Raw genomic sequence first — 26,039 nt, forward strand, 5'->3', positions numbered from 1 at the left:
CCAGTACTGAGTTCTGCAGAGCCCTACTGGAACTCTTCTAGTCACAAAAGCACCCATCAAACATAACCCTTAGCTATCTGCACTGAGCCAATTTGGATCCAATGTAATTAGCCTCTCAACCAAGAAAAATGGTCAGAGCTGAAAGGGTCGTATGGTTTTTTTCGCATTTGGACAATGGCCAATCAATTTCTAAAGTCAAAGTCATTCCGGTGCAGGATGCCGTTTGGCCCATCAAGTCCATGCCATGTCCCTGTAGAGCAATCCGATCTGACCCATTCCCCCACACTATCTCCATAGCCCTGTAAGTTTATTTCCCTCAAATATCCAACCAATTTCCTTTTGAAATTATTTAACACCTCCCCTTCCACCAACTTTGCAGCAGTGTTCCAGGTTGTATCCACTTGCTCCATAAAAAAGTTATTCCTCACATTCCCCCCTGCATTTCTTGCCCAAAAACATAAATCTATGTCCTCAACACCATGCACCATCAGCTAATGGAAAGAGCTTTTTTTTGTCTACCTTACCAAAACCTGTCATAATTTTATACATCTCTGTCAAATCACCCTTCAATTTTCTTTGTTCCAAGGAGAACGACTCCAGCTCTATGTAAGAGCTGAACAAATGAGAAAGGACATGATGGTGCAACGCGACAGGCAATTTAGAACACAGGAAGCAGTCGTTCAGTCTATATCTGTCAGCCTTTGTTAAAATTGTTCCCACTGTCCTGCTCACTCCACAAAGTTCTTGTATCTTGTGTTTCGATTATTTATTCAAGTTTCCCTTAAAAGGTCCAGTGTTTTCTGCTCAATTATTCCATGTCCCAAAGCATTCCATTCTCCATCAACTCTATATTTTGAATTTTTCCCCCAATCTCTCTCCTCATTCTAACAATTTTGAATTGATGACCAGAGGCTCCCCAAGCAAAGCAAATAATTGCTAATCTATTAACATTCATAATTTTTTTAGAAATCCTTCATTAAGCGTCATCTTGGCCTTCTATGTACCAGTGGAAATAATTTTATTATCTTGAATCCCACTCTGATTATTATAGTTTCCCAACCCTGCCATCAGCTTGGTATCATCCTGGTAAAGCTATGCTAAAATCTTTGCACATCTTTAATGCCCTTTCTATTATGGGGCCATCCAAAATGCCACACACTATTTTAGCTATGGATTAACAATTGCCATGTGCAAACTTATCAGTACTTCTTTCCTCTTGTATAAAACCCCAAATGCAAATAGGCCTGTGGAGCTTTATTTAGCTGCTCTTGCAATTTCAGAGAGCAACTGATATTTGTATTGCTCCTCTAACTTAAAGAAACATCCCAAGATCTCACAGGAGCATTATAAAATAAAGTATAACATCGAGCCACATAAGGAGATATTAGATCAGATGACAAAAGAAGCTAAAAGAGGTAAGTTGTAAGGAGTATCTTAAGATAGAAAGCAAGGTAGAGAGGTGGAGAGAGGGTATTTCAGATTAGGGCCCATACAAGTGAAGGCATGGTCATCAATGGTGGGACAATTAAAATCAGGGATACTTGTGGCCAGAATTAGAGGAGTGCAAATATCTCAAGAGGGTTGAGGAGCTGGAGGAGATGAGACAGGTAAGGAGGACGAGAGGCCATGGAGGGATTTGAAAACAAGGATCAGTATTTCAAAATCAAGACATTTCCTGACCGGGAACCAATGAAGTTCAGCAAGCACAGCAGTTCCCAAGCTCTCTCTTTTACCTGCCTAAAATGCTCATTTTGCTAATCAATCGACAGCCTTCATCAATGATTCCCAAAATCCCTTAAGCAGCAAATTTCAAAATTCTGCTCACTATTCCAAAGTCCAAAAAAATACACAAAACAATTTACATTTAGATAGTGCATTTAATGTAGTAAAAATTCCCAAGATGTTCAACAAGAGAGATTGTGATAAGAACATTTTTAACAGCAAGCCACAGAAGGCGATATCAGGGCAAGGAGAGAAGTTTTAAGAGGAGAAAGCGCTAGAGGCAGAAAAGTTAAGGGAAGGAATTCCACAGCTCAGGGCCAACACAGCTGAAAGCATGGCTGTCAATGGTGAGCAATTAAAAACAAGGATACACAAATATAGAATTGGAGGAGTGAAAATATTTTTAAGGTTAAGAGGCTGGAGGAAGGTACAGAGATAGAGAGAGGCAACCCCATGGAAGGATTTGAAAACAAGGATGGCATTTTTGAAATTGAGGCATTATTGAATGTGAAGAAAAGCAAGCATAAGGGTGATAGTTGAATGGATTGGAGCAGATTAAGATACTGGTAGCAGAGTTTTGATGAGCACAGGCTTACGTTTAAAATAAAAGCAGTGAATTTTTTTGGTTTTATTTATTCGTTCACAGAATATGGGTGTCACTGGTTAGGCTAGCATTTATTGCCCAATCCTAACTGCCCTTGAGGTGGTAGTGGTGAGCAGTCTTCTTGAACCACAGTGGTCCATGTAGTGTAGGTACACCCACAGTGCTGTTAGGGAGGAGTTCCAGGATTTTGACCCAGGAACAGCAATATAGTTCCAAGTCAGGGTGGTGCGTGGCTTGGAGGGGAACTCACAGGTGATGGTGCTCCCATGCATCTGCTACCCTTGTCATTCTAGGTTGAAGAGGTCACGGGTTTGGAAGTACTGTTGAGGGAGCCTCAGTGAGTTGCTGCAGTGCATCTTGTACAGGCATGTCCAACCTTATCACATGGGGGGCCACATTTCAAAATTTTTCTCACTCAAGGTGCCGATGAGCAAATTCCACAAGGATAAACTTTGGCACAACAATAGAAATGAATTTCAAAATAAAACGGAGGTATAAAAAGAAACAACTTGCTGACCAAAAAAAAAAGAATAATAACAGAGTGTGTGTGCGTCCAAGCTCACTCACTCACGCAATGAGAGTGGATGAGAGTGCATGATGGTGTTTGTGGGTGATGCATGCTCCCCATCTGCTCCCCTCACACTCGCTCTCTCACCACCCCACCGCCCCCCCCCCACGCCTTCAAGCACTCTCTCTTTCTCTCTCTCTCCCTCTCCCCCACCCCCTCACACACTCTCTCCCACTCTCCACCCTCTCACACACACTCTTCCTCTACCCCACCCCCTCACACACACTTTCCCTTTACCCCACCCCCTCACACACTCTCTCCCTCTCCCCCACCCCCTCACACACTCTCTCCTACTCTCCACCCTCTCACACACTCTTCCTCTACCCCACCACCTCACACACACTCTCCCTCTACCCCACCCCATCACACACACACTCCTTCTCCCCCACCCCCTCACACACACTCTCCCTCTCCCCTACCCTCTCTCTCTCCCTCTCCCCCAACCCCTCTCTCTCCCTCTCCCCCACCCCCTCTCTCTCCCTCTCCCCCACCCCCTCTCACTCTCTCCCTCTCCCTCACCCCCTCACAGACTCTCTCCCTCTCCCCCACCCCCTCACATACTCTCCCACTCTCCACCCTCTCACACACACTCTTCCTCTACCCCACCCCCTCACACACACTCTCCCTCTACCCCACCCCCTCACACACACTCTCCCTCTACCCCACCCCCTCACACACACACTCCCTCTCCCCCACCCCCTCACACACACACTCCCTCTCCCCTACCCTCTCTCTCTCCCTCAACCCCTCTCTCTCCCTCTCCCCCACCCCCTCCCTCTCCCCCAGCCCCTCACAGACTCTCTTCCTCTCCCCCACCCGCTCACACACTCTCTCCCTCTCTCCCACCCCCTCACACACTCTCTCCCTCTCTCCCACCCCCTCACACACTCTCTCCCTCTCTCCCACACCCTCACACACTCTCTCCCTCTCCCCCACCCCCTCACACACTCTCTCCCTCTCCCCCACACCCTCACACACACTTTCCCTCTCCCCCACCCCCTCACACACTCTCCCTCTCCCCCACCCCTTCACACTCTCCCTCTCCCCCATCCCCTCACACTCTCTCCCTCTCCACCACCCCCTCACACACACTCTCACTCTAGCCCACCCCTTCACACACTCTCTCCCTCTCCCCCACTCCCTCACACTGTCTCTCCCTCTCCCCCACTCCCTCCCTCCCCCCCACCCCCTCACACACACTCTCTCCCCCCGACCCCCTCAAACCCTCTCTCTCTCCCCCTCTCCCCCACACACTCGCTCTCTCTCCCCCCCACCCCCACTCTCTCTCTCTCTCCTCCCACCCCCTCACACACTCTCTCCCTCTCCCCCACCCCCTCACACACTCTCTCCCTCTCCCCCACACCCTCACACACACTTTCCCTCTCCCCCACCCCCTCACACACTCTCCCTCTCCCCCACCCCTTCACACTCTCCCTCTCCCCCACCCCGTCACACTCTCTCCCTCTCCCCCACCCCCTCACACACTCTCTCCCTCTCCCCCACCCCCTCACACACTCTCTCCCTCTCCCCCACCCCCTCACACACTCTCTCACTCTAGCCCACCCCTTCACACACTCTCTCCCTCTCCCCCACCCCCTCACACACTCTCTCACTCTAGCCCACCCCTTCACACACTCTCTCCCTCTCCCCCACCCCCTCACACTCTCTCTCCCTCTCCCCCACTCCCTCCCTCTCCCCCACCCCCTCACACACACTCTCTCCCCCCGACCCCCTCAAACCCTCTCTTTCTCCCCCTCTCCCCCACACACTCGCTCTCTCTCTCCCCCACCCTCACTCTCTCTCTCTCTCCTCCCACCCCCTCACACACATTCTCCAGTTAATCACTTTCTTAGACCTCATTGGGACCCGCTTCCGCTGCCTTGTGTTCTGCTTTGGGCCGCCTGTGCTCCGAGCCCCGCACCTCGCCAACCGAGCACCGCGCTGGCAGATGCCGGATCCTCTCCGCTGTACCTCCACTCCCTTACCACTGCTCTCCAACACCTCCAATCCCTTTTGCACACTCCCCGGGCACCTCCCTTAGCCATGCTCACCGGGCCCCAAACTCTCCATCACTGGTGTTCACCGCTTTTCCATGACAGATTGTTTCTCTCCCACATTTGCTGCTGATAGGTTCACTATCAGCATCAAACACAGTAGAGAAATGGCCCATGATTGGAGGAGCAGCTCCAAGCAGAATCTTCCATTGAAGCTTATTGGTTTGACCTGCATTTTGAAAACTGGCTTCAGAGTCCGCATAGAGGGGCTTCGCGGACAGCTTCTGGTATGTGGTACAAGCCTGATCTTGTAGATGGTACACGCTGCTGCCACTGTGCGTCAGTGATGGAGAGGACAAATGTTCATGGTGATGGATGAGGTGCCAATCAAACAGGCTTTGTCCTGGATGGTGTCGAGCTTGAGTGCTGTTGGAGCTGCACTCATCCAGGCAAGTGGAAAGTATTCCATCGCACTCCAGACTTGTGTCTTGTAGATGGTGGGCAGGCTCTGGAGAGTCAGGAGGGGAGTTATTCTGCACAGAGTTTCCAGCCTCTGGCCTTGTCTTGTAGCCACAGTATTTATATGGCTGGTTCGGTTCAGTTTCTGGTCAATGGTAACCCCCAGGATGTTGGTAATGGGAATTCAGTGATGGTAAATGTCAAGGGGAGATGGTTGGATTCTGTCTTATTTGAGATGGTCATTGCCTGGCACTTGTGTGGCAAAAATGCTACTTGCCACTTAACAACGCAAACCTCAAGGTTGCCCAGGTCTTGCTGCATATGGACACAGACTGCTTCAGTATCTGAAGAGTTGCGAATGGTGAACATGTCCAATCATTAGTGAACATCCCCACTTCTGAAGGGAAGGTTATTGATAAAGACGGTTGGCCCTAAGACACTAGCTTGAGGAGCTCCTGCAGTGATGTCCTGGAGCTGAGATGATTGATCTCCAACAACCACAACCATCTTGCTTTGTACTAGGTATGACCTCAGCCAGTGGTGAGTTTTCCCCCTGATTCCCATCAACTCCATTTTGCTAGGGCTCCCTGATGCCATACTTGGTCAAATACTGCCTTAATGTCAAAGGCAGTTGCTCTCACTGCACCTCTTGACTTCAGCTCTTTTGTCCATGTCTGGGCTGTAACAAGGTCGGGAGCCAAGTTGCAGATGAGCTTAGGAGGGTTGGAGCCGAATGATGTTTCAAAGATGGAGGTCAGCAATCTTGGTAATGGTGCTGCTATGTTGCTGGAAACTTGAGGTCCAACAGAATACCAAGGTTGCAAAAGGGCTTGTTAAGCTCAACACAATTAGCATAGATAGAAACAGTGGACAGGAAATTGTCTTTGTGGTGGGGTCCAAAGATATTAGTTTCAGACTTTCCAATACTTAGTTGGAAGAAGTTTCTGATCATCCAAAATTGGATGTCGGACAAGCAGTATGACAAATCAGACAGTGGAGGCTCCAAAGAGGTGGTGGTGATGTAGAGCTAAGTGTTGTTGGCATACACATGGAACCTGATATTGTTTTTCAACGATATTGCCAAGAGATAGCAAGTCAATGAGGAATGATAGATCCTTAGGTGACTCCAGAGGTAACAATGCAAGAATGTGAGGAAGAACCATTGCAAGTGATTCTTTGGATAAAATTAGTTGATGAGAATTGAACCAAGCTAAGGCAGATCCACCCAGCTGGACAATGGAAGGAAGGTGTTGAGGAGGATGATGTGGTTAACTGTGTAGAAGGCTGCAGATAGGTCAAGAAGGATGAGACGGGATAATTTATGATGGCGACAATCACAAAGAAGGTTCTTTGTGATCTAAACAAGGACCATTTCAGTACTGTGACTGGGCTGGAAACCTGGTTGGGGAAATTCAAACATGAAATTTTGGAAAGATGGGCGTGGAAAAGATAGGCATGGATTTGGAAAGCGACAACATGTACAAGGACTCTACGAAAGGAAAAAGAGGTTGAAAATGGGATCGTGGTTTGCAGGTACGCTAAGAGTCAAGAGTAAGTTTTTTGAGGACAGCAGATTTGAATAAGGGGTGGAGGTAGTGTTAGGAAGAACATCACCTGTGGAGAAGGAGCCATTGCTAAATTCAGCTAACATGGGGCCCAGTAAGGAAAATCGATTGGTCAATAGTTTGGTTAGAATAGGATGAGGGAGCAGGAGGTGGGTCTCAGGGACAAGATGAGGTGAAGGAGATGGATAAACCTAGGAAAAGACATGAGTTCCAGTAGGCAGGAACAATTGGGGAAATTTGTTCTGATGGGCTAGTAGAAGAGGGGGAAGTGACAGGCAGCTGAATGGATGGTCTTGATCTTTATGACAAAAAAGTCCATGAGTTCCTCGTACATTATCAGAGGTGAGGGTGGAGGAGGCTAGGAGATGTTTAAGATGATTTGTAGCAGACAAAAAAAGGCAAGGATTATCTTTACATTCCTGGATGATCCCTAAATTGTGAACAGTTTTAACAATAGTGTGTGTTGCTCAATAATACTTTAACTAGCCTAGCCAGATCTAGAGATGGATGGTTAAACCAGTTGGTCGCCAAAGACATTCAAATCTGTACCCTTTAGACTTGACGGAATAAAGATGATGGGTATACCGATGAAATGATTAGACAGTAATAGCTCCAGTAGGGACATGGGCATTAAAAGATGGTGTGATTTAGCAAATTATTAGCTGCAGATATGTCATGATTAATTGTAGGTCAAAGGCTTGTTGTTGTGAATTTAAAAGTGCTAAGGCAAGTGACTTCAGAATGCTTTTTTCCAGGCACAGAAGCAAAAAGAAGTGGGTTTGGAAGGGTAATCTGGGTAGACAGCAATACAAGGAAATGATCAGAAATTGCCTTATCAGTGATAGTTACAACATGAGTGGTAAGGCCATGTGAGATAACGAGATCAGGAAGGCGGCTAAGAATATGAGTAGGAGAGGTTAAATGGAGGGAGAGATTTAGGGAGGATTGGAGGGAGTGAAAACAGAGTAGAGAGAAGCAAAAGAGTTGTGATAGAGATTGGAATTACAAAGAACGAGAAGTTGCTCAGTGCAGAGGCTAAGGGAAGATATGTCAGTGAGCAAGTTGCCGTGGTATTTGTGCAGGTGATATAGAACAAGGGTCTTAAATAAGAGGTGTGAAGGATAGGAAAAGGTGAGATGCTGAAAGGAGAAGAAGTTGACAGAGGAGGAAGGAAATAGACTAAGATGTGGTTTAGAGATAAGGGCACACCACTATTATGATAGTTTGAGCAGGGTAAATTGTGAAATGTACAGCCTGGCAGAGGAACTCCATTAAGCGAAAAAGTATCATCACCCCTCAGTCTTGTCTTTGTCCAGGCCCATGACAAAAATGTGACCGTCCATAATAAACTCTCTGATAGCAAGGGCTGTATTCACAAAAGTGAACATATATTCTAAAATGCAGAGAGGAATTTTGATAGTTGATCTGCTGGCAGAGTTCACAGGGTCAGAGTTGGGATTAAGAGGTGACTAGGAAGAAGGTTGGCAAGATTAGACCCCAGCAGGAACATAGAGTGCGGAGAGAATAGAATGGGCCAATGGGCTTTCTGCTTGTTTGGAGGCAGTAGAGAGTACTTTGGTGAGCCTTTCAGAGGATGCCAAGAGAGGCACAGAGGGAAGCTGTAGGATTATTTAAGAGGGACTCAAGCCTGAGGTGGCAGTATGAGAGTGGAAATTATGGGGCATGCTAAAGAATTTGCATTTGTGAAGGTAGAGTAACTGAGGAGTGAAGAGCAGTTAGGAGGCCTGATGGCAGGGAGGTGTAAAGAGAGAGAAAGAGGGAAACAAAAGTGATGGGCTCAGGTCGGGAGCAGCAGGTAAAACATACATGCAAATGGACACAGGACAACTAAACTATATAGAGGGTAGGTGTGTAGTGGAGTTCCCCAGGGGTTGGTACTAGGGCCCTTGCTTTTTCTGGTATATATTAACAATCTAGTTCTTGATGTGGAGGAGACAGTTTCAAAGTTTGCGGAAGATACAAAACCTGGAGGCATTGGAAACTGAGAGAAAGACGGTGTGGAACTTCAAAAGGACATAGACAAGTTGGCGGATTGGGCACATAAGTGGAAAATGAAGTTCAATGCAAAGAAGTGAGAGAGGATTCATTTTGGTAGGAAGAACATGGAGCGACAATATAAAATAATGGATACAACTCTAAAGGGTGTGCAGGAGCAGAGGGGCCTGGGTGCCTATGTGCATAAGTCATTAAAGATGTCAACACAGGTGGAGAGAGCAGTTAATAAAGCATACAGTATCCTTAGTTTTATTAATGGGGCAGAGTACAAGAGCAAGGAGGTTAACGCTGGACTTTTAGGACACAAGTTAGACCTCAGCTGGAGTATTGTGTACAGTTCTGGGCACCTCACTTTAGGGAGGATGTGAACACACTGGAGAGTGTAGAAGAGGTTTATAAAAATGCACCACCTGGAGGTGTGGTGGAGGCAGGTTCAATCAAGGCATTCAAGAGGGCATTAGCTGCTTATTTGAAGAGAAACAATATGCAGGATTATGGGGCAAAGGCAGGAGAATGGCACTGAGTCATAATGCTCAAACAATGGCCTCCTTTTGCACTAACATTTCTATGATTCTGTGCAATTACCTGCTTGATCAAGATAGCTATGTCTTGAAATGCATAGCAGTGGGTAAAACTAGATTTGCAGTCAGAAGTTGATAAAAGTTGATGAAGTTGATGAAAGTTGATGAAGTGAAACCTTGAAGTCTTTTAAAGCCCTTTTCATTGATTCCCAAAACCCTTACTTTTATGTCATGAGCAAGTTTCAAGATAGCGATCCCTATGCCAAAATCCAAATAAACACACACTCAAAAAAGCGTAGCAAATAATGGCCTAATATACTATTTCTAACCATTGCCTAATTCGAGCCACACCGGCAATCTTAACTTTCCCATCACCCAACTTTCTTTCCATGCTCTTAGATCATGTCTAAATTTTCTTTGAAACTAACATCTTGGAAACATCTAATGAACACATGTAGAAATCCATATGCACAACATTACTGCATTCTCTTTAATTATCTAATTGATCACAAATTCTCTATTAAATTTGTCAAACACAACTTACCTTTAACAATTTCGTCCTTGCTAGCCTTGATTAACATATGCGTTTCTGAATGTTCACTAATTTTATGTCAAATTATGGATTCAAGGGTTGCTCATAACTGACATGAATCTAACTGGTCGATAACTACCCATTTATCTTGCTCTCTCTTTTCGAGCAATGGTGTTAATTTTCACTGAGCAACTTAGTAAACTTGATTTTCACTGAAAGAGGCACCACCTTTAACAAAAACTGCCTGAGAAATGCTTTGTTTGTTTGTAAATATAAACGCGGTTTTGAACAATGAATCCTATTATCCCAAATGCCTGACAAAACTAAAGATAACTTATCAAACTGTTAGTTATGAGGATGATGACAACAATATGTTGTTCTTGCATTCTAGCAAGAGTCCAGGTGTAAACTCATTGATAGCACTCTCACCTCTGAGTCAGAAGATCATGGGTTCAAGTCCCGCTTCCAGGGGCTTGAGCTCATAATCTAAGACAACACTTCAGTGCAATACGGAGGGGTGTTGCTCTGTTAGACGTACCATCTTTCAGATAAGATGTTACAACCGAAGCTGCCCTTTCAGGTAGTCATAATAGATCCCATGTCAGGCCAATATTTATCTGTAAATCAACATCACTATAACAGAATATCTGGTCATTGCTGTTTCTGGGCTATTTACTGAAAATTGGCTGCATGTTCCCCTGCTACATGTCAGAAGTGCTTATTTGGCTGTAAAATGATTTGGAATGTCCTGAGGTCTTCAAAGGTGTTGTATAAGGGAAAATTCCAAAATAAAATCAATTTTACTTGCTGGAATTGTGAGGCAACTTCACAGTTTTGGCCCTTACTACACTATCACTTTACCCAAGGCATTTAGCTAATGGTGACCTCAGCCACAAACCCTAATCATTTTTGCCTTGAACCTTTTCTTACATGGTTGTTAGTAATTTCAACTCCTTTATCCGAAGGTCTAGCTGCTGCATTCTCAATCTTCTTCATCACACTACCACTCTTGTTCCTCTCATTTCTAGCCTTACAAATCTCCCCAGCCATACTCCCACAATTCTCTAACTGCCCCCACCCCCATCTCCTCTAAACACAACTCACACTACCACTTATGTTTTAGCACTTTGCCATAACACATTTATATTCATTCTGCTCAAGCATCATAGATGAACTGTCAACTAGTGACTGTATCGCATTCTTCAGCTTCAGTACTGTGCCAGAAAGGAGCTCTTTTTCCAAAAGTCTACTGACAATTTCCAATCCTTTGTCCCAATAAAAAACACTCCATTTTCTCTTTTCTATCCCTTCTCACACAAATTTTCAATTGCCGCCTACTTATTTGATTGCAAAATAGTTTCAACAAGGAAGGCCATTTGGCCCATCTTATTTCATTCATCCAGAACAGAAAAAATAATATTCTGTCCATCACATCATCAATTGAGTCTAAGCTTTTGGCTCTATTACTTTACCTGGAGATGATTCCAGGTGATGGGCACTTTTTCATCAAGAAGTGGTTCCTGACATCTGTCCTAAACTTTCCTTGGACTAGTTTTAATCTAATCCTCTTGGCCTAGGCAATAGGTATAAATTTATCTATGCAAGTTAACATCTTGGATACTTTTTTTGTTATTCTTTCACAGGATTTGGGCATCACTAGCTAGGCCAGCATTTGTTGCCCATCTCTACTTGCCCCTGAGAAGGTGGTGGTGGTGAGCCAACTTACTGGACTTCTTGAAGCCCTGCAGTCCATGTGGTGTAGTTACACCCACAGTGCTGTTACGACGCGCCTCTCTCTGTTGTTTCCTTTCAAGGTCAACATGCACTATTCTTTCCTCATAAATCAATCCTTCGACATCAAGGATCTCGCTAGAAGCTCTTTACCACAGGCTTTCCAATACTTGATGTTTCCATTGCATCTTAACAATCAAAATTAAATACACTAATCAGGGTATGGTTGGACCAGGGAACTTTACAATTCAGCAAGGACATCCTCTGATTTATTTTCAACTACCCTTGTTTATTGTGCAATTTGCCAAGTCAATTACTGAGTCCACTGTCAAAGTTTATATTTCTATTCCACTTTCAGCTATTTCTACCATATAATTGTAATATCAGTTTTTTTCTATTGAAAGATAATATTTTGCATGCTCTGCTCTGAATTTTGTCTTTGATTAGCCTCATCGGTCTCAAAAGTGCCACCACAACACCCCCACTCCCCTATTTAGTATCATTCACAAATTTTATCACAGTGCACTGGGTTTCTGTATCCAAATCATTAACGTAGGTCAGGAATAGTTGGGGCTCCAGCACTAAGTATCTTCTCTCTCCTCACCCACACACTGACATAAATTACCTAACAAGTCAGCTCTACTTTCCTACCTTCAGCAATTCTTTACTTGCACCTAGATTTTACTTAGAATTCCTACAGATTTCAGCTTTTTTTACTTTCATGGAATGTGAGCATTGCTGGCAAGAACAGCATTTATTGACATCCTTAATTGCCCTCGAGAAGATGGTGGTGAAACGCATTCTTAAACAACAGCAGTCCATGTGGTGTCCGTACATTTAGTCTGTTAGAAAGAGAGTGTAAGGATTTTGATCCAGCAACAGCGAAGGAACAGTGATATCGTTCCAATGCAGGATGGTGTGAAACTTGGGAGAGGAATTCACAGTTAGCAGTGTCCCATACATCCATTATTACCCCTGCCCTCTAGGTGGTAGAAGTTTCAGGTTTAGCAGGTGCTGTTGAAGGAGGCTTGGCAAATTGCTGCAGTGCATCTTGTAGAAGGCACACATTGCATGCATCAGTCCATCAGTGGTGCAGGGAGCGAATGTTTAAGGCAGTGGGATAGGGTGTCAATTAAGCAGGCTGCTTTGTCCTGGTTAGTGTCAAGCTTCTTGAGTGCGGTTGGAGCTACACTCATCAAGGCAAGCTGGGTGTATGCTCTTAGATTTCTGACTTCTGCCTTGGACGACAGATTTTGAGGAATCAGGAGGCAAGTTACCTGCAACAGAATTCCCAACCTCTGACTTGCTTTTGTAGCCACAGTATTTATTTGGCTGATCCGCTTAAGTATCTGGTCAATGGTGACATCCAGAATGTTGATAGTGGGGGATTCAGCAATTGTAATGCCATTGAATGCCATGGGGGTGGGGGGGTTGGAGGAGAATGGTTAGATTCTCTCCTATTGGAGGATGATCTGCCCTGTTACTTCTGACTTGCCACTTATCAACCCAAGCCTATTTGTTGCCCAGGTCATGCTGCATACGGTCACAGACAGCTTCAGTACCTGAGCAGTTGTGACTATTACTGAACACTGCACAATCAGCAGCAAACATCCCCACTTCTATATTATACTGGAGGACAGGTCATAGATGAAACAGCTGAAGATGGATGGGTCCAGGACACTATCCCAAAGAACTCCTGCAGCAAGGTCCTGGGCCAAGCTAATTGGCTTTCAAAACCACAAATGTTTTCCTTCATGCTGAGTATGATTCCAACTAGTGGAGAGCTTTCCCTTGATTCCCATTGACTCCAGTTTTGCTAGGGCTCCTTGATGTCATACTTGGTTAAATGCAGCCTTGATGTCAAGGGCAATCACTCTCACCTCACAGCCAGAGTTCAGCTCTTTTGTCCATGTTTGAACCAAAATTGTAATGAGGTCAGGAGCTGATTGGCCCAGCCAAAACCCAAACTTCGCATCAATGAGCAACTTGTTGCTGTGTAAGTGCAGCCTGATAGCACTGTCAACAACACCTTCCATTGCTTTGCTGATGATCAACAGTAGACTGATGGGGCGGTAGTTGCCCGGTTTGGATTTGTCCTGCTTTTTGTAGACAGAACATACCTGGACAATTTTCCATACTGCTGGGAAGTTGCCAAGCTTGCAGCTGTGCTGGGAAGGTTTGGCTAGGGGCATGCCTCGTTCTGGAGCATAAGCCTTAGGTACTACTGTTGTGATTGTCACAAAGCTATGCCCCCTTATTTTTGAAAATGTGATTTTTCAACTTTCAACTGACTGGAAATTTTGCAATTTGAACTGAGGCAGAGCAAACTGCTTAAAAAAAGCAAGCCAACATTCCAAGATGAAGATGGAAAACAAACAAATCACCCTCAGGGGAGTGCGTAGAGAGAGACAATTCCTAAAATCCAGACACCCATCGAAACTCATAATTGTCTAAGGAAGAGAAATTAAAAATGCAAAGTACAGGATGTTGAAATGGCTGCCACATACAGGCACAACCAGAACCTCTTGGAAATAGTATTTCAAGGCAAGGCTAGCCAGCCTCTAGAGAGGGATTGCAAGTGACACAGATATTGTCAAGAAAGTCTTCAGCAGAGAAAACATGCTGAAGGCTACACTTTCTCCCCCACTCTCTCTTTTGGAATAAATGCGTCGCCCTGTTCGAGAAGCCAACTCCACTAGAAACCTACCAGCGAACAGAGAACTGTAATAACTGCAACATCTTCCACATCTGATCGCATCCAAGAAACCAGCTAACCGAAATCGGCCAGAGTGTTTAAAATCTTCGCTTCAAGGACAATCAAAAAGACATTTAACCATATATTCTTCTTCATTTTTCAGTGGACTGTTAACTCCCTGTATTACCGATACGCGCGCACGTGCGAGAGAGTGCGTGAGAGCAAGAGAGTGCATGCATGTGAGAGAGAGGGAGAGAGCATGCGAGCAAGAGAGAGCGCGTGCTAGCGAGAGCGCGTGCACGAGAGAGAGCACACATGCAAGAGAGCGCATGCGAGAGAGAGAGCGCGTGCGAGAGCGCACGTGCAAGAGAGCGCGTGCGAGTGACAAAGAGCGCGCGCGTGCGAGTGACAAAGAGCGCGCGCGTGCGAGTGACAAAGAGCGCGCGCGTGCGAGTGACAAAGAGCGCGCGCGTGCGAGTGACAAAGAGCGCGCGCGTGCGAGTGACAAAGAGCGCGCGCGTGCGAGTGACAAAGAGCGCGCGCATGCGAGAGCGTGCGCACATGCGAAAAATGAGCCTGCGAGCGAGATTGCATGCGAGAAAGAGAGTGCATGGGCCAGAGTGCGCGCGAGAGAGAGCGCGCGTGCGAGCGAGAGAGAGAGCGCGCGTGCGAGCGAGAGAGAGAGAGCGCGCGTGCGAGCGAGAGAGAGAGAGAGCGCGCGTGCGAGCGAGACAGAGCGCGCGTGCGAGAGAGAGAGCGCGCGTGCGAGAGAGAGCGCGCGTGCGAGAGAGAGAGCGCGCGTGCGAGAGAGAGAGCGCGCGTGCGAGAGAGAGCGCGCACGTGCGAGAGAGCGTGCAAGAGAGCACGCGTGCAAGAGAGAGAGCGCGCGTGCGAGGGAGAGAGCGCGCGTGCGAGGGAGAGAGCGCGCGTGCGAGGGAGAGAGCGCGCGTGCGAGGGAGAGAGCGCGCGTGCGAGGGAGAGAGCGCGCGTGCGAGGGAGAGAGCGCGCGTGCGAGGGAGAGAGCGCGCGTGCGAGGGAGAGAGCGCGCGTGCGAGGGAGAGAGCGCGCGTGCGAGGTAGAGAGCGCGCGTGCGAGGTAGAGAGCGCGCGTGCGAGGTAGAGAGCGCGCGTACAGGCGAGAGCACGCGTGCGACAGAGAGAGCGCGCATGCGAGCGAGAGAGAGCGAGCGTGCGAGCGAGAGAGAGCGCGCGTGCGAGCGAGAGAGAGCACGCGTGCGAGCGAGAGAGCCCGCATGCGAGCGAGAGAGAGCGAGCGTGCGAGTGAGAGAGAGCGCGCGTGCGAGAGAGAGCGCGCGTGCGAGCGAGAGCACGTGCGAGCGAGAGCACGTGCGAGCGAGAGCACGTGCGAGCGAGAGAGAGCGCGCGTGCGAGCGAGAGAGAGCGCGCGTGCGAGCGAGAGAGAGCGCGCGTGCGAGCGAGAGCACGCGTGTGAGCGAGAGAGAGAGAGAGCGCGTGTGCCAGAGAGAACGCGCGTGTCAGAGAGAGAGCGCGCGTGCCAGAGAGCGTGCGAGCGAGAGAGCGCGCGTGCGAGCGAGAGAGCGCGCGTGCGAGCGAGAGAGTGCGCGTGCCAGAGAGAGTGCGCGTGCCAGAGAGACTGCGCGTGCCAGAGAGACTGCGCGTGCCAGAGAGACTGCGCATGCCAGAGAGAACGCGCATGCCAGAGAGAACGCGCATGCCAGAGAGAACGCGCATGCCAGAGAGAGCGCACGTGCCAGAGAGTGCACGAGAGAGTCCACGTGCGAGCGAGAGAGAGCGCACGTGCGAGCGAGAGAGAGCGCACGTGCCAGAGAGAACGCGCATGCCAGAGAGAGCGCGCGTGCCAGAGATAGTGCGCGAGAGAGTCCGCGTGCGAGCAAGAGAGAGTGCACGAGCAAGAGAGAGAGCGCGCGTGAGCGAGAGCGCGCGTGTGAGCGAGAGAGAGCGCGCATGCGAGTGAGAGAGAGAGAGAGCGCGTGCCAGAGAGAGTGCGCGAGAGAGAGCCCGTGTGCGAGCAAGAGAGAGAGAGCGTGCGAGCAAGAGAGCGCACACGTGCGAGCGAGAGAGCGCGCGTGCGAGCGAGAGAGAGAGCGTGCGTGCGAGAGCGTGCGTTCGAGCGAGAGAGAGCGCGCGTTCAAGCGAGAGAGAGAGCGCGCGTGCGAGCGAGAGACAGCGCGCGTGCGAGCGAGAGACAGCGCGCGTGCGAGCGAGAGAGAGACAGCGCGCGTGCGAGCGAGAGAGAGACAGCGCGCGTGCGAGCGAGAGAGAGACAGCGCGCGTGCGAGCGAGCGCGCGTGCGAGCGAGCGCGCGTGCGAGAGAGCGCGCGTGCCACAGAGAGAGAGCGCGCGTGCCACAGAGAGAGAGCGCGCGTGCCACAGAGAGAGAGCGCGCGTGCCACAGAACGCATGTGTCAGAGAGAGAGCGCGCACGCCAGAGGGAGAGAGCGCGCGTGCCAGAGAGAATGCACGTGCCAGAGAGAGGGCGCGTGAGAGGGAGAGCGCATACGCGAGAGAGGGAGCGAGTGCAAGAGATAGAGCATGCGTGCGAGAAAAAGAGAGCGTGCGTTTGAAAGAGGGCATGCGTGCGAGAGAAAGAGAGCGCGCGTGCCAGAGAAAGAGAGCGCGCGTGCCAGAGAAAGAGAGCGCGCGTGCCAGAGAAAGAGAGCGCGCGTGCCAGAGAAAGAGAGCGCGCGTGCCAGAGAAAGAGAGCGCGCGTGCCAGAGAAAGAGATCGCGCGTGCCAGAGAAAGAGATCGCGCGTGCCAGAGAAAGAGAGCGCGCGTGCCAGAGAAAGAGAGCGCGCGTGCCAGAGAAAGAGAGCGCGCGTGCCAGAGAAAGAGAGCGCGCGTGCCAGAGAGAGCGCGCGTGCCAGAGAAAGAGAGCACGCGTGCCAGAGAAAGAGAGCACGCGTGCCAGAGAAAGAGAGCACGCGTGCCAGAGAAAGAGAGCGCGCGTGCCAGAGAGAGAGAGAGCGCGTGCCAGAGAGAGAGAGAGAGAGCGCGCGTGCCAGAGAGAGAGAGCGCACGTGCCAGAGGGAGAGCGCGTGCGAGAGGGAGAGCGCATGCGCGAGAGGGGGAGCGCGTAAAAGAGATAGAGCGCGCATGCGAGAAAAAGAGAGCATGCATGCGAAAGACAGCGCGCGTGCGAGAGAGAGCGCGCGAGTGGGAGAGAGCGCGTGTGGGAGAGACAGAGCGCGTGTGGGAGAGACAGAGCGCGCGTGCGAGAGAGAGAGCGCGCGTGCGAGAGAGAGAGAGCGCGCGTGTGAGAGCGAGAGAGAGAGCACGTGCGAGAGCGAGAGAGAGAGCGCGTGCGAGAGAGAGAGAGCGCGCGTGCGGGACAGAGAGAGAGCGCGCGGGCGAGAGAGAGAGCGCGTGCGAGAGAGAGCGTGTGCGAGAGCGTGCGAGAGATAGAGAGAGCACGCGTGAGAGGGAGCGCGCGTGCGAGTGAGAGAGCGCGCGTGCGAGTGAGAGAGAGCGCGCGTGCGAGTGAGAGAGAGCGCGCGTGCGAGTGAGAGAGAGCGCGCGTGCGAGTGAGAGAGAGCGCGCGTGCGAGTGAGAGAGAGCGCGCGTGCGAGTGAGAGAGCGCGTGCGAGTGAGAGAGCGCGTGCGAGTAAGAGCGTGCGTGCGAGTGAGAGCGCGCGTGCGAGTGAGAGCGCGCGCGAGAGTACATGCAAGAGAGGGAGTGTGCATGCAAGTGAGCGCGCGCGGGAGAGCGTTCGTGCGCGTGAGAAAGCCTGCGAACGTGCGAGAGAACGTGCGTGCGAGAGAGAACATGCATGTGAGTGAGCGTGCGTGCGAGTGAGCATGCGTTCGAGAGAGCGTGCGTGCGAGAGAGCGTCTGGGAGAGTGTGCGTTCGAGAGAGAAGCATGCAAGAGAGAGTGTGTGCGTGCACGAGAGAGCGCATGCGTGCATGAAAGCATGTACGTGCAAGAGACAGCGTCCGAGAGAGTACGTGCGAGAGAGAGCGTGCGTGCACGAGAGAGCGCATGCGTGCGAGAGAGAGACAGCGTCCGAGAGAGTGCGTGCAAAAGAGTACACATGTGAGTGCGCACGTGTGAGAGAGAGTGCGAGTGCGTACGCGAGTGTGTGCGTATGTATATATATATGCGCGTGTCGTTGCACGTACTTCTATTATGTTTCTCTGGGTTAGTGCTTAATAAATTCGCTCTTTGACTCGAGAAAACCTTGTTTTATTTGCCCCTTATTGCTCATAGCTTAAATAGTTAAATACATTCTGATTTAGAAAAAATATATCCTCATGCCAAAGAAACTTCAACACAACAACTTTGTTGTGACCAACCGAGGATGTTGAATAGAGGGGTGCCCGTTCACCTCTTCCCATTTGGTCATAACAGAATGTTGTCAGGCCCCATAACCTTTATTGTATTCAGTGCCATAAGCCTTTTTTTTAAATCACTTGGAGTGAATAGAACTGGCTGAAGACTGGCATCTGTGATGCCGGGGACCTCAGCAGGAGACCAAGGTAGATCAACCACTCTGCACTTTTGGCTGAAGATAGTTGCAAATACTTCGGCCTTGCCTTATGCAATGATATACTGGGCTCCCCCATCATGGAGGATTGCGATATCTGTGGAGTCTCCTCCTCCAGTTAGTCATTTATTTGTCCACCACCATTCACAATTAGATGTGGCAGGACTGCAGAGCCTTGATGTGATCCACTGGTTGTAGGATCACTTAGTTCTGATAATGGCATGTTCCTCCACTGTTTAGAAAGTTTGTAGCCCTGTGTTCAGCAACAGCCCTTTCTGAGAAATTATAACAGAGGTTTTTTTTTAAATCAAACTATATATAGTTTGAACATCTACTTTGATGGTGCTTCCTCAAAAAAGTCAACTTTCTCCAGTATCACTGCATTCTTCACAATATCAACAACCTGGATTTATATAGTGCCTTCAAAATTTAAAAAAAAATGGTGCTTGACAGTCTCAGAAATATGATCTTGGTGTCATTTATACATGCCCAATGAAGTAACACAGGCTGTGAGCATCTGTTCTAATTTGTTTAACTTATAGCATGCACCGCAATGTTTCCACCACTTCCCAACTCATCAAGATCAATCTGGTGACAGAATATCATAGGCTGTTATATCAAACCTTTACAATATAGTACCCAAGATACTAAACACATCAGCACATATTTTAAACAAAAACCGCACACAACAGGTACAGGTCTTTTGTGACAAGGTAATAAAATAATTAGAAAGATCCATTCTCACCTCCATGTCCACAAAACCACTGATCAGGTTTTGTTCCAATCTTTCAATACAATTCCCCATTGTTCTTTTCACTATCTCCCTTAGGCAGGATGTGTGTGCAGAATTGCCTTTTTGCCCTCATCACCAACCGCAATTTCTTACTTACCTCTCAATCAGCTGTTTGCCCAACACAATTTTGGTTCCTTCTACTTTAATAAGTTCTTCGTTGTCATTGGGTATTACAGTCTTTTCAAGCTCCTCTTCCTGTTCCTCTGTCATCGCAACTGGGTTACTTGGTGGAGCATTTGTTTGGTAATACAGAGGACAAAACTTATTGGTCCTCATGTGGCCAATGGCACCACAGGCACCACATTTTAGCTGTAAGTAAAGAAAAGAAAGGAGGCTTCGAGTTCTTCCCAGAACTTCCAATTGCAAGACATTCTTTTTTTAACTCCATCATCTAGCTAAGGACAAACCAGAGTAGATTAACAATAAATCCAAAAATCCTGGATAAATGGGAGCGCACCCTGGTGGCTAGTCCATCCTCCTTTCACTCTGTTAGTGACAGGGAAAAATAAAATACTCTTTGGATAAAAAGAGGACTTGGAAAGGGGCCAAAGGAAGGTAATGAGGATGACATTGAAACTTAACAAAATGGAAACAAAAGTTTCAATAAGGAGGACTTCTTGGATCACCTCACTCGCCACATCCCCACCGCTCCTAGAAGTTAAGTCAATTTGCTCAGACCATTTTGGGGCCCCTTCTACTTTGGTGTAAGTTCAATTTTTTCTCTCAGGGTAAACAATCCTGCAGTGGACCCAAACATTCAAATAGTTTTCAGCTGAAGTCAGTCTGATAAACTAGTTCAATCATTAATAACTCTGTTTTCATTGGAAAAAGACTTAAACAAAGTACAAGGGGGCAAGAAAGAGATTAAATATCATAATTCGCAGTTCTGAAGCTACAAATGAAACTGGTTTCTGGCTCTTCTATGAGCAAAAGGTCAATGCTTGTCCAGATTGGTTACCTTCAGGTCAGGCCTTTCTTTGACCTTTTTGGGTTTTTTCTCTGGTGGTCCTTTCAATTTCTCCTTTTCCTGATTCCGTTTCAGTCGCCGAAGTTGCTCCTGAATTCTTCGTCTTTCTCGTCGCATTTCCTCACGGTGTTGCTCATCAAATAGAGCAAATTTACGGCTATGAGAGACAGACAAAGAACATAAAAGTGAGACATAAGAATTAAAGCTTTTTTCCATATAGTTTTTAGTTTGTTTTGGTTTTTAATCCGATACCTGCTCAATCATCATTTGATGCCTATTCATTCTTCTATCTAATAATGAATACGATTATACATCTTTTGACGACTTCCCCCAATTCTGAATTTCCTAAGCAAGGCAGGCAACTATCTATTCCTTATACCTTGCACTTATCGGTGCTGAATTTTGCCTGCCATTGATTTACTCAATTGCAGATTTTGCCTAACTCCTTTTGTCAATCCACCTGATTTGCCTCAAAAGTGCCCCTTGCAAATGTGATATCAAATATTTCTACTATTAGCATACTTTCATGTCAAAAGTAACAACTTGCATTTATATCAGAGTAAACTAGCAAGAAGCATAAAAATGGACTGTAAAACCTTCTGTTCGAAGGAAAAGATTAGCAAAAACAAATGTCGGTCCATTTCAATTGGAGTCAGGGGAATTTGTAATGGGGAATAAGGAAATGGCACAGAAATGAAACAAATACTTCACATCTTTCTTTTCAGAGGAAAAGAATAAAAACCTCCTAGAAATAATGGAGAATCAAGGAAGTAGTGTAAATGAGGAACTGCAAGATATTATTAGTAAACAACAAAATGGTACTAGACAAATTAATGGGACTAAAGGAGATAAATCCCCTGGACTGGATGATCGCCATCCCAGAGTGTTGAAAGAGGTGGCTGTAGAGATAGTGGATGCATTGGTGGTCATCTTTCAAAATTCCATAGACTCTGGAATAGTTCCTGCAGACTGGAAGGTGGCAAATGTAACCCCAGTATTTGGAGGGAGAGAGAAAACAGAGACCTGTTAGCCTAACATCAGTTGTAGGGAACATGCTAGAATCTGTAATAATGGATGTGATAACAGGATACTTAGAAAATAATGGTAGGATTGGGCAGAATCAACATGGATTTGTGAAAGGGAAATCATGTTGAACAAACCTGTTGGAATATTTTGAAGGTGTAACTAGCTGAATAGATAAGGGGGAACCAGTGGATGTAATATATTTAGATTTTCAGAAAGTTTTTGATAAGGTCCCACACAAGAGCTTAGTAAACAAAATTAGAGTACATGGGATTGGGGGGAATATACTGGAAGAATTGAGACTGGTTAACAGACAGAAAGCAGAGTAGAAATAAATGGGTTATTTTCAGATTTGTAGGCTGTGGTGAGTGGGGTACCACAAGGATCAGTGCTTGAGCCCCAGCTATTCACAATCTATATCAATGGTTTGGATGTAGGGATTAAGTGCACTATTTCCAAGTTTGCAGATGGCACAAAATTCGGTGGGAGTGGGAGTTGTGAGGAGGATGCAAAGACACTTCATGGGGATTTGGAGAGGCTCAGTGAGTGGGCAAAGATTTGGCAGATGGAATACAATGTAGAGAAATGTGAGGTTATGCACTTGCTAGGAAAAACAAAATTATAGAGTATTTCTTAAATGGTGAGAGGCTGGGAAGTATTTAACTTCAAACTGACTTGGGTGCCCTTGTTTATGAGTCGCTGAAAGCTAACATGCAGGTACATCAAGCAATTAAGGTGGCAAATGAAATGTTGGCCTTCATTACTAGAGGATTGTAGTACAGGGATATTGAAGTCTTACTGCTGTTACATGCAGCCTTGGTAAGAACACACCTGATATAGGGCGTGCAGTTTTGGTCTCCTTACCCAAGGAAACATAATCGTACCATAGAGGGAGTGCAAAGAAGGTTTACCAAACTAATTCCTGGAATGAAGGTACTGTCCTATGAGGAAAGATTAAGCAGACTGGGGGCCTTTATTCTCTAGAGTTTAGAAGAATGAGAGGCGATCTCATTCAAACATATAAAATTCTCGACAGGATAAATGCAAGAAGGATGTTTCCCCTAGCTGGTGGGGTGGGAGGGGTCAAGAACCAGGGGACACAGTCTCAGAATAAATGGGACTTTTTCGGATTGGCAGGATGTGACGAGTGGAGTCCCATAGGGGTCTGTGGTAGGGCCTCAATTTTTTACGTTTTACATCAATGACTTAGATGAGGGGAGTGAAGACATGGTAGCTAAATTTGCATATGGTACAGAGATAGGTTGGAAAGTGTGTTGTGAAGAGGGCATGAGGAGGTTGCAGATGGATATAGATAGGTTGAGTGAGTGGGCAAAGATCTGGCAAATGGAGTTTAATGTGGGAAAGTGTGAAGTTGTTCACCTTGGCAGGAGGAACAAAAAAGCAGAGTACTACTTAAATGGAGAACGGCTGCATAATTCTGAGGTGCCGAGAGATCTAGGTGTTCTAGTACACGAGTCACAAAAAGTTAGTATGCAGGTACAGCAAGTAATTAAGATGGCTAATGGAATGCTATCCTTTATTACGAGAGGGTTTGAACATAAAAAAAGGGTTATATGCTCGAGTTATACAGGGCATTGGTGAGACCGCACCTCGAATACTGTGTGCAGTTTTGGTCTCCTTATTTATGGAAGGAGGTGGTTCAAAGAAGGTTTACTAGATTGATATCTGGAATGAGTAGGTTGTGGAAGCTCAGTGTGTTCAAGACTGAAATCGAAGTATTTCTACATTTCAAAAACATCAAAGGACACAGGGATAGTGCAGAAAAATTATGTTGAAGTAGATGATCAGCTATGGTCCCATTGAATGGTGGAGCAGACTCAAGGGCTGAATGGCCTACTTCTGCTCATATTTCTTACGTAGCAAATTTAACATAGTAAAACATCTTGAGGTGCTTCACAGGATTGTAATTATATAAATAGTCAAAAGAGGAACATTAGAACAAAGCTTAGTTAATGCTGTAGGTTTTAAGGAAGATTTTAATGGAGGAGAGATTGATTTAAAGAATATATTACGAAATGAAGCCTTGCATTTATGACCCAGTTATATCCTGAAGTACTTTACATCAATGAACTACTTTTGAAGTGTAGTCACTGTTATAATTTAGGAAACATGGCAGTCAATTTGCACACAAGACACCACATACAGCAATGAGTTAATGACCAGGTAATCTGAGTGATGTTGGTTGAAGGCCAGACATAGTGACATTGTATCTTTTACCTCCAAAGAGGCCAGCTGGGCCTCAGTTTATCATTTCCAACATCTCGTTCAAATTACGATACCTCCAACAATGCAGCACTCGCTCAATGCTACACATGGGTATCGGCCTAGATAATGTGCTCAAGTCTTTGCATTGGGACTTGGAACCACACACTCGGATTCAAATGTTATAGTGTTACCACTGAGCCCTGGCTGGAGAGATTTAGGGATGATCTCACTGCTCAGCCTGAATACCACATTTGTCCTTCTGTATACTGCTTGTCACAAACGCATGCAAAGAATTAATTTTTTCTCAATATTCATCAATGTCCTTTCCAAAAGCAACTTTTTATAAGTCAGGTGTAATTCAGCCTCAAATGCAAATTCAGGCACTCTAGCGGAACAATAAAACCAGTCTACAGTGTAATTGAAAAGCAGTAAGCATTCCACCTACATAAAGTCTTCATCTTTTGTTGTCCGTATTCTAACATATGCATCGATTACTGCAGCTTTTCTGACAGTCTCACATCTCACATACTCCTTTCCATCTTCGTCTCGGAATGTGCGATAAATTTTAAGTCGTCGTCCTGTTGCTGAGGAGTTAAGGCTGGTAACAGAGGCTGTGTCATCATCTTTGTGAAACACTCCAGGTGTAGGAGTGCTGCAAGCTGTAAGATTAAAAACGTTATCACATTATTTAATCTCAAATCAAACAGCCGTGTAGTATTTAAACTAAAGATGAAAAACACAGGATCTGGGTGCACCAGTGGCCTGGACACTGACCTTTCAACTCAGACCTGAGTGCCAATCCAACTCAGGCTAATAAAATGAAAGTCTACTCACTCTTCTGGCTATGTGAAACAGGTTTAGGCAATTTCAAATCAGTTTCTGATGGGCATGGCCCACAGCACAAAACTATGCCTATTTTAACATTAAATAATGTCTTACATGATAGGCTACTGGATGGCTTGTGCAGTAGAGAGTACTCATTTCAGTCACACTGAACAGAGTTAAGGTAGTTTTACTGTGCAACTATTATAAGTGTCCAGAAAGCTTAATGTCAACACTAGGGGCCTGAAATGGAAAGAGATTAAATCTCCAGCATTCACATCCAGCACACAGATAAACACAAGAGTTTAAAAAGACAAAAAGAAGTTGCTGTGAAATAGTGCTTCACATTAGCGAGGGGCAGAACAACAAATAAGGTATGGTGATGGTTTAAGATCCTATATATTCTGGAAAATCCAACTGGTGTTCACTCCTGTCCTATGGTGCCGAAGGCAAGGATACAGTTCCATGGCACGGCCGGCCTGGTGTACCTAATTTCTGAATGTGAATTGAGACATAGCATGTCAACCATTTAACCATTTTATTGCTGTTAAGCCCAATCTTGTCCTCGTCGTATGTTCACTGATCAGCTCCAACAGCAGTCACTCATCACAACTATGGTGATTATGTTGACTAACAAATAATGAGTTAAAACAAGGTAATCCATCCTGCCCAAGCAATTCAAGGTTTGAATGCACACTTGATCTGTGCTTTTAACTGGAGAAATACCTTTGATTACTACAACTAAAATTATGTAATTACAATCATAAGATTTTTATCCTATAGAAAATAAAATGAAGCCAAACAAAAATTGTCGTGAAATGAAGCTCCCCAATGTCCCAGTTAGCAAAGATGGGAAGTAGCTGAGCCATACAAAGCAGAATGTTTCAAACTCAATCAAGATTTCTACTGAATTAGCTGATCTCAATCATCATAGCAATAAGTTCCTGATGTTATGCTTGAGGGCTGGATTGTGTTTTGTCTCTGGGATAGCAGAGGTTCCAACTCCTGACCACCATTTAGTGACTTCAGCCATGTGGATGCCAGGTGCAAATATGATTGATCTCAGCTGTGATGCATTCCAACACTCAACCTCTAGGCCAAAACATGAAGAATTGCAAAGTATCAGAGGTTTGTTGGTACTCATGAAACTATATCACTACAAGAGAGAAAACTGATGGGTGAAATAATGGAACATCACTGAGACAAAACAAGAACACAAAAAGACTTCATTATCTGTATGATTATTTCTATTCTCACGATGTTATTTTCGGTCAACTACATTACAGTCAACAATAGAGCGGATTCCTAGTTTAAC

The 26,039-nt window shown here is 46.6% G+C and overlaps 1 protein-coding gene across 7 annotated transcripts in view; it reads right to left on the minus strand.

Annotated features, from left to right (window-relative positions):
• Nucleotides 1-26,039, minus strand: part of taf1 (TAF1 RNA polymerase II, TATA box binding protein (TBP)-associated factor) — a 153,306-nt gene that overhangs the window by 32,112 nt on the left and 95,155 nt on the right. For all 7 annotated transcript variants that reach the window (XM_041195085.1, XM_041195088.1, XM_041195087.1 and 4 more), the window contains 3 exons: nucleotides 24,348-24,561; nucleotides 20,645-20,810; nucleotides 19,784-19,995 (listed from right to left, as the gene is read on the minus strand). In XM_041195085.1, coding sequence (XP_041051019.1) covers nucleotides 19,784-19,995; nucleotides 20,645-20,810; nucleotides 24,348-24,561 — 592 coding nt within the window. The remainder of the gene's footprint in view (nucleotides 1-19,783; nucleotides 19,996-20,644; nucleotides 20,811-24,347; nucleotides 24,562-26,039) is intronic.

This window comes from Carcharodon carcharias, chromosome 9 (genome assembly GCF_017639515.1).
Source record: "Carcharodon carcharias isolate sCarCar2 chromosome 9, sCarCar2.pri, whole genome shotgun sequence".
In the NCBI taxonomy this organism is placed as follows: domain Eukaryota; kingdom Metazoa; phylum Chordata; class Chondrichthyes; order Lamniformes; family Lamnidae; genus Carcharodon; species Carcharodon carcharias.